The sequence below is a fragment of the Tenrec ecaudatus genome, chromosome 9 (genome assembly GCF_050624435.1).
Source record: "Tenrec ecaudatus isolate mTenEca1 chromosome 9, mTenEca1.hap1, whole genome shotgun sequence".
Taxonomy (NCBI): domain Eukaryota; kingdom Metazoa; phylum Chordata; class Mammalia; order Afrosoricida; family Tenrecidae; genus Tenrec; species Tenrec ecaudatus.
The window spans coordinates 158821971-158836534 of record NC_134538.1 but is presented as its reverse complement, the minus strand read 5'-3'; the positions used below and the strand labels follow the sequence as shown (position 1 = coordinate 158836534).

General features: G+C 51.3%; 1 protein-coding gene across 1 annotated transcript in view; it reads right to left on the bottom strand.

Moving 5' to 3' along the window:
- MGAM (maltase-glucoamylase) overlaps positions 1 to 14564 on the bottom strand; it is a 70694-nt gene that overhangs the window by 43769 nt on the left and 12361 nt on the right. Inside the window, exons 6-13 of the mRNA XM_075557417.1 lie at positions 14344 to 14515; positions 11932 to 12031; positions 9409 to 9521; positions 8977 to 9102; positions 7247 to 7378; positions 6984 to 7100; positions 5599 to 5712; positions 3249 to 3333 (exon numbers count right to left, since the gene is read on the bottom strand). Coding sequence (XP_075413532.1) covers positions 3249 to 3333; positions 5599 to 5712; positions 6984 to 7100; positions 7247 to 7378; positions 8977 to 9102; positions 9409 to 9521; positions 11932 to 12031; positions 14344 to 14515 — 959 coding nt within the window. The remainder of the gene's footprint in view (positions 1 to 3248; positions 3334 to 5598; positions 5713 to 6983; positions 7101 to 7246; positions 7379 to 8976; positions 9103 to 9408; positions 9522 to 11931; positions 12032 to 14343; positions 14516 to 14564) is intronic.

Sequence of the window (14564 nt, the reverse complement as noted above, 5' to 3'; positions counted from 1 at the left end):
TCGCAGAACTCGCATGGAGCTATACATGGGCCAGCATGGGTCATGGCCAGCCTGCATTCATCTTGCTACATTCTCACTATATTTCATTTCTCCTATTCTCCTATTACAAATGGATTGTGCTGGCCCCATGCCCTCTCCTGCCTGGGACTAGAATTGGGAATGGGGAGCCAAAAGAATCTACTTAGACTCAAGGCAGAAGCTGACTGAGCTAGGTTACGTCATCAAGGACTGGAAGAAAACATAAATGTATGCCTGTTCCCACCACATCCCTGACCATGTCTCAGAAAGAATAACATCAGAATTCCCCTTTGCTTCATCTGTTCTTGTCCACTCCCAAAGCCCCACTCTGTCCTGCTCAAAACTCCATTGGGACCTTTTTTTTTAATCTAATTCTCACCAGAGTTTCCCAGTGGCTTGTTTACTTCTGGCCTATCTTCTAATTTCTCCAAAATAATTTGAGCTCAGTACCTTAAAATGCAGGTAGCTTCTATGACCAAAAGTGTGAAATCTGAACTGTTTAGTTGCCACTCATACCCCTCAACCCTGGATTCTGGTCACCTGCCCATGATTGCCGGTCCTCTCATCCAAACAGACCAGCCAAGTATACAAACCCATTGGCCACGGAGTCGGTCCCGACTCCTGGCAGCTGTGTCCATGTGAGACTAGAACTGGGCTTCTTTGAGCTGTTAATAGCTGATTTGTGAGATCAATACTCCCTTTTCCTTCTCCTCCTCCTCCTCCTCCTCCTCCTTCGTCTTCTATCCCCAAAGCAGCATTTTATGTACCCACTGGATTCCAAAACATTTAACCTAGAAGTCTAAATTCTATGGACTTTCCTAGTCACGCGTGTTGACCGGCATGGGTTAGCGCGTGTGGCACTGTCAGGATGTGCAGGGACAATAGCTGCAGAGTTACAGAAAATAAATCCATGATTTTTAAACAAGCACAACCCTCACCGAAAAAGAAAAAAAAAACCTTACAACTATCAACACGTCAGAGGCATTGCGTTACAAAGGGTTTGCACATATAATTTAAAGAGGCAAACCAAGGCTCTACTGAAACTTCACTCAAACAGCTTATTACAAAGCTGCTGGGAAGGAGCCAGTTCTCAATTTGTTATCAGCTTCCCTTAACCCAGCGGTTCTCAACCTTCTTAATGCCAAGACCCTGAATACAGTTCCTCAGGTTGTACTGACCTCCCAGCCATAACATTATTTTGTTGCTACTTCATCACTGTAATTTTGCTACTGTTATGAATTGGGCAAGCCCTGTGAAAAGGTCATTTGACCCCCAAAGGGGCCGTGACCCACAGGTTGAGAACCGCTGCCTTAACAGTTTTCCATTAGCTGAAGAAAGAAGGGGCAGGATGTAGTGCTTCACACAACACTATCAGCTTGTTGGAATGAGTCAATTATGCATCACTTATGGCCTGTGTTGGCAATTTGCCTTTCTAAACTTCCACATTCCCTTTGCCAGGATTTTCTGATCTGTGGCATAGGGAAAGGCCTCTTTCAGAATGAGCTTGTCTGCACAACCAAGCCTCCCCTGCCCCCACAAAAACAACTGAGCTCCTGAGGCCTCAAAGCTTCCACCATCCATCCAGCAATGCCTGTGAAGGGTTGTCTGACACTGCTCCCCAAGAACCTGGACAGCAGACCCGAGTGGCTATGCAGCTGATACAGATGGGTTGGCACTAGATACTGAGTGCTCGTGACTGGGTGACGACGGGGTGGTGGGTGAAGAAAGAGCCAGGGACCTGAGGGATCTTCAATTGCCATCGCCCACATCCTTGTCCTGCTGCTCCCGGTCCAGGGAGTGGGGTTGTCTCACAGCCACTGCCTAATGAGTGGGGAGTCCGTCTAGGAATCCATGTTGCGCATGTGCAGTTCGGCCACGGTGTCATCAGAGGCGTGTTTGGCTAGGAGGCAGCCTGCTCAGGTGCGTGCTGGATCTCATCTCATAGGGGAACAGAGAAGCGGAGGGCCAGGCCCAGCCAGCGGGGATGTGCAGGCTGCATGGGCTCTTTGCTGATTTCAAAGGCAGCCCCAGAAGCCGCCTTCCCTGAAAATACCTCTGCTCACATTGTTTCTCTTCTTCCCCGAAGCGACCTCTCCTACTGGAGGTAGCCCTCACCTGTCATCTTCAGGTCAAACACCTTGCTCTCGTACTGAACACCAGCGCCGTTTAGAGGAGGAATTTGTCCAGCAGAGCCAGGACACCCTTACAGACAGTCCCTGGCTATTTCTCAATCGTCTCCCGCTCAGCCTGCACCTACTTCTACTGCTTCCCCTTTCCATCAGCCATTGTTTGGGGCTCAGTGCTGCCGATGACCCTGCGGGAAGAGCGCCTGGCACCAACTGCATTCTTGTAGCCACAGCAAGGAGACTCCGGTCTTTGCTAGAGAGAGGCTCATGGAGCTGTCACCACCTTTATGGCTGAGGCCGTGTCGCCATGCTGTTGTAGTGCTTGGCCTGTTTGGCCAGCCGGGACACTGCCATAGCTGGTCCTGGTCCCCATGTATGTCATTGCTGCTCCCATAGCCCCACCCCCTCGCTCCCACACTGCTCCAGGTTGTGCGAGGAGTCCTTTCGTCTAGGGCACCTCTGGGTGGGCCAGGCATCCAGCCTCTCTGTTAGAAGCCGTTTGCAGCCCAGAATGGGAGTCTTCCCTAACATGCTGTCACCTAGAAGCTCCATTCCTCTCTCAGCCAATAAACCATTTGGCTGTGGGCCTGTAGCTCTCGCCCTACGATAAAGAGGGCCCAAGTCCAGATCCACGCCCTGGGAGGTAGCTTTGATCAGTTGATCAAAGTTCAACCAAAGCTCATGATCCCAGTGCTGGCTGCCCTGCCACTGAACTCCTGGGCCTGTGCTCCCGCGTCATTCATTTTCTCCCGTGGAGGAGGGACGGTGTGGGCTTGGCCCTCCCCTGCAGCCCAGACCTGGATGCTGATCTCTCTCCTGGAAAATGCTCAGCCGACATGCTCAGTGCTGGCACAAGCATGATCAGCTGACCACCCATCTCAGGTGTCTGCAGCGAAGCCTGTGTGTTCCTTCCGTGGAGCTGCAGGGTGAGGGTGGGGGTATGACGGTCCCTTTTGGCTTTCTATCCCAGGGGTGTTGCGGGTTTCCTCCCCCTCTGCACACTTCCCTACAACCTCGCTTCAGCCTACCCGAGTCCATCTTCACGAACCGAAAATGTACAACACACATCGCCACTTCCCCCGGGACTGTCACCCCAAGACTCACGGGGAGTGAACGGGGGGTTATTCAGATTGTTCCTGGAACATCCTGAAATGGAACCATCAACGAAGCTGGCCACTTCATTCATGTCCTACAAAACAGGAGACGAGAAACGCCTGAGAAACACTGGCACGCCCACTGCGTCGCCTGCTGCTAAGTGTTGGCTTCTCAGCAACCAGAGATGGCATTCCAGATTACCTTCTGCACTCGAGTATCAGCCGACCCAAATAGGCACCTAATTTCACCACAAAAAACTGGGGAAACTTGCTGACTGGAGTATAAGCCTAGGGCGGGAAATGTGGCAGCTACTGGTAAATTTCAAAATAAAAATAGATACCAATAAAATTACATCAATTAAGGCATCAGTGGGTTAAATGTTTTTGAACATTTATTTCAAAGAAAAACAGCAAACTAGCTCTGTAAGTGGAAAAGAGGTCAACAAAAACAACATGGTGTCAACAATAACTATACACCCTGTGTTACTGCATGCGCTTCATTACTCCATACACTGCCTGACCACATGGACACAAGGCAGCTTGTACAGTTTGAGGCCTCACGCAGGCTGATGATATTCCAGAATGGGACGACATGTCGGTTTGCAGAGTGCAGCCTGTGTTAGGGCTCATAATGTACACGCTGCGTTGTGTGCGCACTGTGTTACTGCACACACAGCATCACCGCATCTGTACGGGAAGTGCTAATGCAACACACGCAGTAACACGGTGCATACACAACACAGTGTGCATATAATGAGCCCTAGCACAGGCTGCTCTACGCAAGCATATTCAACACTGTGTCCCGATAGGGATTAATAAGAAAATAAAAAATAAAATATAGCATGTTAAATACTGTAAATAAATGTACTATATCTCCAAGACCAGAGATATGCCGGTACTTGTATTCAGCAATGCTTGGGCGGAGCAAGGGGCGTGACCAGGCACAGGTAAGACTGTGAAGGCTACGTCATTGGTCAGAACCCAGGAGAAGAGCGGGAGGAGAGCAGCTGCATCTGATATTCCTCTGACAAGGATGCGGTGCGCCCCAGGGACCAGCACCCAGAAGCGGGCAGGTTCTTGTCCAGTACAGCACGGACAACACAGAGGCTCTGGGAGTGCAGGAGAAAATAAAAGCGGTGATATCAGCAGTCAGCGGACCATGCACAGAAGCAGCAGGTGCCCGCAGATGAGCGGGAGAGATCAAACAACACCCAGACAGCCCTGGAGAACAGATAAGTGGGACCCTCACCCGAGTGTGAGACAAGAGGGGCTTTTTCAGTATAAAAAGTGTGGTGGAAAACTCGGCTTGTACACGAGCATATATGGTATATACTTATTTTCTACACATTCACTACAGAATCTTAGGTTTCCCTTGCTATTCAAATATGTATACATACATATACTCATACATAAATATACTCAAATACCTACACCCACATGGGAGAGCATGTGCAACATAGCAGTAACAACCGTGAGTCTGGAAGACACATACAACGCTCTGATATATGATGAATGACTTTGGTTGATGACATTTTAGAGGAACTTTGCTTCAATCTTGGTAGCATTCTGTGTTGTTGGAATTCACTACCGTTCTCATGTAAGTAGGAAAATTTCGCCACACAGCACCATATATTCTGGTGGACACCGGCTGCTGCCCGTGTTTTTGTTTGATGTCACGGGAGGTATTTCTCCATCTTTCAGTTTCAGGCCTTTCATGCACATAGACACACCAGTCTGACCTGTGGTCCAACTTGTTCCAATGCCAGGTTCCTGACCTACCAACTGGACAGCGCATGGATTTGAGAGTGGGGCGGGTATGTGGCCTCGTTTGTGACAACCCATCGGGATGTCGGCTCATCATTTGTAGCAGAAAGGCTGGACTCAGAGAAAGGAAGGAAGCCATCCTCACACCTCTCTGAGGTCCCCTCCACTCTAATACGAGCTCATAGTCGGACGTTGATCCAGAGCTACATGTTTTGTTAAGACTGTTTGAAAAATAAGAGAGAGAAACCTAAGCCTTATTGTATTCCCTCCCCCTTGACTTTCTGGTCTCAACCTATGTTCCACGACTCCAAAGGATGGATATGCACAAAGTAGATGAAGAAGCCAATTGAGAATTCACCATCTTCTATTGACAATCCAACACAGAAGGTTTGACAGGGAATTCAGAGACCATTAAGTTTGCATTAACCAGGGAGGAACTATGCAGAGGAAGCAGATGAGAACGGATGGAAATTCAAAGGCTGTAGTCCAGGTCACATACCACCCTGTCACCTTGTACCTGTAGAAGTGTTGAACCGGTACATGTTTTTCTGTGTATGTTATCAACAATAACAAAATAAATATTAATAAAAACTCACAATCCATATTCCATCAAACTCCACTTGATTGTGGAAAAGCTCAAATTCCTTCGTCCACCAGACAGCACATTGGGGATTGGTGTAATCAGGAAATACAGTTCTCCCTGGCCAGACCTGAAGGAGGGAAGAGAAAGCACCAGCCGATAAGAGTACATGAACTGAAGGTAGGGTAAAATCGACAACGTAGCAAATTATAGTCCCTACCACAACCACATTAGCAGAGGTGCCCAAGAATAGAACTCTTCTTCCAAGAGGAATGCTGGGCTTTCTGAAAGCTGAGAGTAAGCTTCAGGAAAGACAGGTGGTAGCTTGGGGAAAAATGTATTGTATTTGCTTGTTTGTTTGTTTGATTGATTTAAATCTTAGTCCTGAATGAGAACGTCCGTAGATAGAGGGAGTGTCTAACCTGGCAGACCTCAACTCTGGTTCATCTTTCCCTCCTGCTTTCTCTAGCCTTGATTCTAGGAATAGCCAAGGGTCACGGTGACCCTAAAGGGCAGAGAAGAGCAGCTCCTTAGGGTTCCTAAGATCTTTACAGGCGCAGAAAGCTTCATCTTCTCCTACAGAGCAGACAGTGGGTTTGGACATCTGACTTTGTGGCTAACAGCCAATGCATAATGCCCTACTGACCAGTCTCCTTCAAGGTGGGGAGCACCGCATCACTTCCAGCTGGTCGTTACAAGTCGGGCTTGCCTATCACCAGGTGAGCCCTACACCTCTGGGACTCTCTCTACGTCTTTCCTTTCCAACTCCTCACCAGCCCCAGGCACTTAGAGGGGGCTGTCTGAAGCAGTAGATGGGGACCAGCAGATCATACTTTCATGGAAAACAGTGACAAACAAAGATGGGAGAAGTGGTCAAACACATCCAGTGTGGCAGCACAAAGATTAAAACCTTGCCATTGGATTTTCCCATTAGTAAGTCACTGGACGGGGGCCATTCAAGAGTAGTGTCCGTGGGGGGGGGTGTGGTCAGAAGATGGACACAGTCAGGAGTAACTGGGTGGTGTGGAAGTGGCTGCTGTGCAAAGGGATTTGCACATGAAAGGTGTGTGGTCGGCAGAGAATTGAGCACGGAAGGGTGAGTGTCTCCCACCACAGACAAGCAGAGAGCCAGTGAAACACAGGGACCCTCACTGAGCGGGATCGACACAGGGGCTGGAACCATGGGCGCAAGGACATGAGGACCACACACAGTTCTGTTCTGCATGAGGTCACCAGAAGTTGACACCAGCTCAATGGCTTGTAATAGCAACAACGTATACAAGACATCTGGACAAGTGAAGCAGAGTCTCTTTCTCTCTCTCTCTCTCTCTCTCTCTCTCTCTCTCTCTCTCTCTCTCTCTCTCTCTCTCCCACAGTCCCTCCACTGGCGCATTAAATTACCTCCCCAATGAGCGGAGTCACTCCATCCGAAGTATTCACCCAGATCTTCATAGCCGAGCCTCTGGCATAGGTTTCGTAGGGGTTGCTGGTGGAAGAGTTGTTGGCGATGGCTGGGTCCTGAGTGGGGAAACACAAAGCAGCAGCTAGCTTTAAGCTAGAGGCCCAGAAGGAAGGTTGGGGATTGGGATGTGGGGGAGAGAAGGTGGGTGTAATAACAAAGAAGTGTCTGATTCTGGGAGGTGGGGAGGAGAGGGGTCACCTACCACAATGATGACCAACTTCTGATCATTCCTGTGTAGCTCCTTAGCAAACTCAGGGAAGCCTTTGTAGTTGACTGGGTCATAGGTGAAGTCCCTCCTCCGGTCCATGTAATCAATATCAGCATGCTGCACGTCCTGCAGGAACAGACAGTAGCCACAAGGTCAGACAGGTCTGTCCATCTGTCATCTTTAGTGTTCCCAGTGGGCCATGTGCTCAGCTACTCAGTGAAATTGTGGAGGTTCAAGTCCACATGGAGGTCCCACGGGGGAAAAGGTCTGAAGGTCTACTGAGCAGTCACCCACACAGAACCCTGGAGCCCAGTTCTACTCTGACTCCTTGCCTTCCACCCCACAGTGGAATTCTTGGTGTCATTCTGCCTGGTTTCACTGAAGGGAAGAGCAAACCCCAGAATTAAACCATCCCTCTCCAAGAGGGCAGGGTAGGGGAGAGGGAGGGGAACACTTCCAGAAACTCTGGGGCCTTTTCCATTTGCATCTCTCATACAACCTCATGGTCCCATCCCCCTACACACACACACACACACACACACACACACACACTGACTTGGCAGAATTAGAACCCCATGTTCAGCTGAGCTCGCAGGCTACAGGGCCCCTCTAAATGGCCCCCTTCACAAGGCACCCCTGTCACTTGTCCCCCAGAACACTTGAGAAGAAGCTGTCCAGCTCCCGGGCTGTTTTACATCAACATCTCTTGCGTCCATCGCCCACTATGGCTCATCAAAACCACCCTGAAGGAGCAGGAAGTAGGTCTATGTCGCACCACACAGCCGCCCCATGGGGTTTCAGGGAGACCAGGTGACCCTGTTGGGTAAACGCTGGGCCCTGAACCACAGGGTTGGTGGTTCAAACCGAGCAGTCACTCTGCCGTCTGCACAGCCTCTGATGAGGGAGGAGCCCTGGTGGCCGCGTGGGTTTGGGTTGGGCTGCCATCCCCAAGGGCCGTCATGTGAAATGACCAGTCCCCCTGTGGGAGACGAGACTTGTACCCATAGAGAGCGACCATCTCAGACAGCCACAGAGGCGGGTCACTGCCTCCCTAGAGGGTCACTGTGAGTCAGAACCAACTCGATGACCGTGGGTGAGTGTGATGACACTCCTAATACTCATGTGATGATGGACGTGATGCTTCGTCAAGGAGTGGTGGGGCGGCCAAAAAGAGGAAGGCCTCTGAAGAGATGGCTCGAACCATTGGGAGGAAGCCAAGGGACCAGGCGGTGGCTCGTTGTGTTGTGTATAAGGACACTAGGAGTCTGAACCAACTCAGTGGCACCTAACAACCGCAGCAGAGGCTGTTTCTCAATAAGACGAACCACTGCTCCTGGGAGAAATGGCTGGTCCAACCAAAATGTCTAGTTTTCTGAAATATAAAATCTCTCTCACATACACACAACAACAACAACCACAACAACCCCGCAGGGACAAAAGCACAGGAGCTGTTCGTATGTTTGCTCTTGCTCTTTTCTCAAAGTCTGACTTGCATTCCACGCCTTGTCAGTTTGCCATCCTGTGGGTGGAGGCTCGGCGTTACCATGATGCTGGATGGGCAGGTCTCAGCGGAGCTTCCAGACTAAGGTAGACTAGGAAGAGGGGTCTAGTCTTCTACTGCTGACAGTGCCAGGGGTCACCACAGAGGGGCGGGAACACGTGCTCTGCCACCCAGGGGTCACATGTGCTCAGCGCCTACTTGATGGCAGGTGACTACAACTCACATAAGGGAGCCCGGCTGCCCGGTTCCGCTCCACTACTTTCTTCATGTTGTCCAGGGTCCCATAGTCATACCGACTGAGCTGAAACCCAAGAGCCCAGTACGAGGGCAGGACCGGCCGACCAATCAGCTGAAAAAAAAACATGAAATGAGAGTTAGCAGATACTGGGTTTTAAATACAACTTTCCCTGAGCATTGGTTGTGGGTTTGCACCACAGAGCCTTTCTTCCCCTTGGAAACCACAGGTGGGCACAGGGCCCGGTGCTAGCCCCTCTGGATCCTCTCACACATGTAACATGCAAGTGCCATGAAGCAGCTTCCCCACGTCGAGTGGCACAAGACCCCGACCACAAGTTGCGGGAGTCACCAACCTACGTGAGATGAACTCTGAGCGATTGGGGTTTCCTGGGTGGTGAGCATGAGCCCATGTGTTTACCTCTAGATACTCTTGAACAACTTGCTCGGGAGTGTTGCCCAAGAACACGTAGAAGTCGAGAATCCCCCCGATGGTGCGGTAGGTGACTGCAGGGGCAGGCTGGAGGATGACATCTTGGAGGATTCAAAGGAAGACAGCCAGCGTTAGACTACATGATGGAGAAACCAGTACAAGCATCGAGGCTGGAAGGCCATCACCGCGTGGACACTAATAAAGCGGTCCTGGTGTTTGGGGTTTCATGTGGCGGACTCTGATAGCCATGGGCCACCAACGTGGCACCCAGGAGTCCATGATATACTTCAGTAATGTACAACTAGAGCGTGTTAGCTCTGTGTGCCCAGATGCAGACTCTGTTAACAAATCAACCACCAACCATGTCCACAGCCCAGAACATGCTGGCCCCACTCTACCCACACCCTGTGTATCTGCAGGCACATAGCCCCACAAGACACATGAATCCCATGCCACTCAAGAGTCATATTCAACAACATCGGGGATGATAGCATGCATTGAATATCTCAATATGCCTCCACACTCGGGGGGAGTGGGGGGAGAGGTGTCCCAATTGTATGGGTTTCCTTGTAGAAGAATCTACAAGGCCTACTGAACCATACTCCTTGGTCACAAGAACAACTCTCAAGAGGAACCAGATTCTGGGGCATTCCTATCCAGCCTGAGCATGTGTTCTTGTGTGTCCCCATCACCCATCTGCACCAGGCAATCCTTGCATGCCTCAGTCTACTCTGCCTCCTGGGAGTTAGCAACAGAACCTGGTGGCCTTGATGAGTAAGCCCAAAGTTAACAGTTCAAGCCTAGCAGCCGCTCTGTGGGAGAAAGATGAGGCTCTCTGCTCCTGTGCAGATGCACCACCTCAGAAACCCTGGTTTGGTTGCTATGAGCTGGAATAGACTCAACGGCAGTGAGAGAGTAGTAACTTGGAAATAACTGCGGGAAAGCTGGTTCTTTAAGATCATCCCAACAAGGGTGCTGAAAGAGCCTGTATTGTTCATCTAAATTTCCACCACAGACTCATGCTTGCACAACATGGGATGAAAAGGTAGCACTAGGGACCGGCTCGTGTGTACACTAGGGTGTGTCTGCCTTCATCTCACTGTCGATCTGAAGCACACTGTCTGCGTCCCACTGTGCGCTGTTCTTTCTGAGCACTCCCTGCCAGCTGCTCCTGTGGGTTTCTGGACTGTCACTGTTGATGGGAGTGGAAAGCCCAGTCTCTCTCCTGTGGAGCTGCTGGTGGCTTCGAACCGTGGACCTGATGTGTAACCCTTGTGCCCGCTGGGCTCCTAATCTCCTCCAACTGCGAGGAAGAGGGAGTTTGTTCTCTGACAGCACTCACCTGTTGTGGTCCAATAGATCCCAGTGGAGAGGAAAAGGTACCCAAAAGCATAGGCCCACAGTGAACCCTGAGAAATTCTGATCCCTCTTTCTCTCGACCTCTCTGCCTTTCTCTACCTTTACTGCTGCCTCGCTTCACTACCGCCATCACCACCATCACCTCCACCTCTCTCTCTCCTTGCCACTGAGATCTGTAGGTGCTGATGCCAAGCCGAGAACATGTGTAGAAGGACTGATCAGAAATGAGAAACCGACTGCTGTTCGAACACCATGATGCTGTGCTCTTTGGTCAGAAGCAGACTGACCGTGTCCTGGGTGACCCATTGCCTTTACATTTGGCCCCATTGCCTTTGGAGCATCGAGTCCTAATAAAGGTTCTCTCCCAGTTGTGGCTTCGGCTTAACCCTGGCTACTCTCACTGTTAGGCCAGAGCAATTGGCTTTTTCCCGCCTGGATGTATGTCCTTCCCTGTACAAGGAAGGTGCCCCTGGGGGACATTGAAGTGCTAGGCTGCTAAGCAGAAGGTTGGAGGTGCAAGTTCACCCAGAGGGCCCTCTAAAAGATGACAATATACATCTGAGAAGTTCACCATGGAGAACCCTACAGAGACAGCTCCAGGGAGACCATGGGCCAGAGGCAACTCAGCAACAGTTGGGGTGTGTGCATGTGTGTGCACATGTATGTATTAGGTATGTGTTTTGCATGCATTTATGTGAACTCATGTGAGTGCATGTGTGTACGTGTGTGCAGGTGCATTTATGTGCATGTGTGTGCATGTGTGCTGCTGCGTTTGGGTGCATGCGTGTGCACGCTCACGTGGGGGTGTGCTTGCATGCATGCATTTGCTCACTGGATAGCAGACTGAGAAGGGAGAAGAACGAGTGGGTGGAAACCGTCCCAGAGGAGACCAGAGCAGCACACTGGCTGCCCCCACTCTACAATCGACACCTGCCCAGCAGCAGCTGCTGGATTTCGGAAGATAATAAACCAGGAACGAATCCCGACTCAGGGCTTCCACAGGTCATCAGGTAACAGAGTAGAGACAGAACGGATCGGAAGCAGCGCCAGCCCTCGGCTGTGGCAGCTCCCACTCCCATCACCACCGCACTGTCCCAGGTGGCCCTAAGGCCAGGCCTGTGCTTTGCTACACAAAGGTCTCTGGTCCTTTACCCATGGCATTGCTGTTCATCAGAAACACCCCGAACGACAGGCCACTAGCATCTTCCAGGCACAGGAAGAAAGTCTGGGCCCCATACAGGTTCGTTCCGTCCTGCAGAAAGATGATGAAAACACCAAAGAGTTACAACATAACTGTCTCAACCCTGCATTGCTGGAAATGTCCTAATTGGGCAATTAATTAGCATTCGTGACTCAATGAACAGGGGACTCATAATCAGAATGGATACACTTGAACCTAAAGTAACATGACTATCTTTGGGGTTGATGTTAACAAGGGAACTAGGGCTTTCTTATGGAATGAGCCAGCTGTGGCCACACAGCTAGCAGAAATACAAGAGGTAGTGATACTGTCAGAGGCAGGAGGGTGAGAATTCTGAATTTGTGCTCCCAAAATGCCCCTCTCTAAGAGTCTTGTCTTAACCTGAATTAATCCTCTATAACCCCCCCCCCCACCACCAAAAAACAAAAAAAAATGCAAACTCACTGCCATCAAGTCAATTCCAATTCCCAGCGACCCTCCCTCAGGACCAGGCAGAGCAGCCCGGGGGTTCTGAGACTGTGACTGCTTTGGAAGTAGGAAGCTCCATCTTTCCCTGCAGAGCTGCTGTGCTTTCAAATCTCTGGCCTTGGAGTCCAATTGAAACAGGATTTCCAGGAGTGGGATGGAGCAGGCAGCGAGTATCTAAGTGACTGCATCCCCAGTGGGGGCACACTTGAAACCCACTTCTCTAGGGCAGTGCGTCTCGGAAGCTGGCGTGCACATGAAATGCATGCAGCTCGATCTCAGTTGCTGATCCTAACTCGGTGGACGGAGGTGGGGGCTGACAGCCTGAACCTCTGACTCGGAGGTGCCCAAGCCCAGGGTCTGGGCTCCCTCCGCCTTTCCCAGCTGAGTCGTTCTGAACAACACCTCCTGTGGTTTCTTCCTGGCCGGCTGGTATGAAAGGGGGTCTGGGTTCTAAGCCCGATGACCAGGGCCGCTCTCCCAGCTCTGTTACGTTACAGACGTCCTAATCCGACGATCTACAGGACTTCCCTGGGCCTCAGTGCTGTAGTCTTTCACCTGGAGTTCACCATGCTTGTCCGTCTTCCCCTCTGGCCCCTTTCAGGGAGTGGAGACATACGATCCCACAACTTGCTCGGGGAGTCTTGTCCTTCCCTCAGCAGATCCGGCGGCTACGTCTGCCTGTCCAGGGATGCCCCTGCATGAAGCTTGCATGCAGACTGGAAACCCGCAGGGGCCGTTCTGCTCTGTCCTCTAGGGTCACCATGGGTCAGAATCAGCCCCATGGCAGGGAGTTTGGATCTTGCCAGTGGCCTTGAGGGAGCAGTTTGGGAAACACCTGATTGACAGGCTTGGAAACCCGCAGGGCCATTCTGCTCTATCCTGTATGGTCGCTATGGGTCAGAATCAACTCAACTACAGCGAGTTTGGAGATTGTTGAAGCCTACAAAATCCCTCTGCTTTGAGCACTCAACGCCGACAGCAAACAAAAAGAAACAGAAAAAATATCTCTCTTTTCTTGCACCAGCCAAAACATTATTCACACAAGACAGGGCGAGCACAGCCCGAGACTCTATCCTACTTGGTTGACCAAACGCAGTGCCGTCGAGTTGACAGCAACTCTGCACGGGGGTCTCCCAGACTGTAAATCTTCGCGGGCGCACACAGCCTCCCTCGTCTTTGCTCTGCGGAGCAGCAGCTGCTGGGTGTGACGCACCCCTTCACGGGGATCACCCCACACCTAACCCACGATGCCCCCCACCCTGGTGCATTGGTGGTTTCGAAGCACCCGCCTGAAACCGGGAAAGGACAGGAGTGGGCAGAGCAGAGTGTGGAGATCAACACTCTCCTGCTTCCTGGACACGTTGGCAATTGGTCTGCACCTCACCACAGTCCTGCAACTGAAGAGTAACCAGAGCATCAGCCACGCCCGCTGCCATTGTGTCCATTTGGACACAGCAACCCCCACAGAGGACTTCTGAGACTGGATCACCCCAGGAGCAGACAGCACCGACTTTCTCCTTCACGGCACAGGTCTCACTAATGAGCATTGAGTTGATTCTGACACAGAGCGAGCCTACAGAGCAGAGCCGAGCACCCCTTGTGAGTTCCTGAGGCTGTAGACCTTCACAGGAAGACAGCCTCATCTTTCTCCTGTGAAACAACTAGTGGGTCCGAATTGGTGACCCTGTGGTTCGCAGTCTGTCTCGTCATCCACTACACTATCAGGGATCCGTCCACATTGCCCTGGGGCCCGGTTTCTAATTGAGCCTCATAGACTCCTAAGTCGCAGAGCTAGAACTCAAGTCCAGCAGCCTGAACCTGCAGCTTCCCTCTGAACCATGGGAGACAACCCCCCAAGACAAGACCATGGTGGTGGGTGCCCCCCAAGAGCTCACCCCATTGGGAGCTGTGTCCCTGGTAAAGATGGGCCAGGTCTTCCAGTTCATGTTGTGGCGGTACTGCTGGTGCACCTGCTCCCCCAGCCCGTACACGTTGGCACTGGGCAAGCGGATGGAGAGCTGCAGGAACTGGTCATCGAAGATGAGGGGCCCGATGCTGGAGTCAAACCTGGACACCGGTTGGCAATAGGATCATGGGTGGGCATTAAGGACATGGG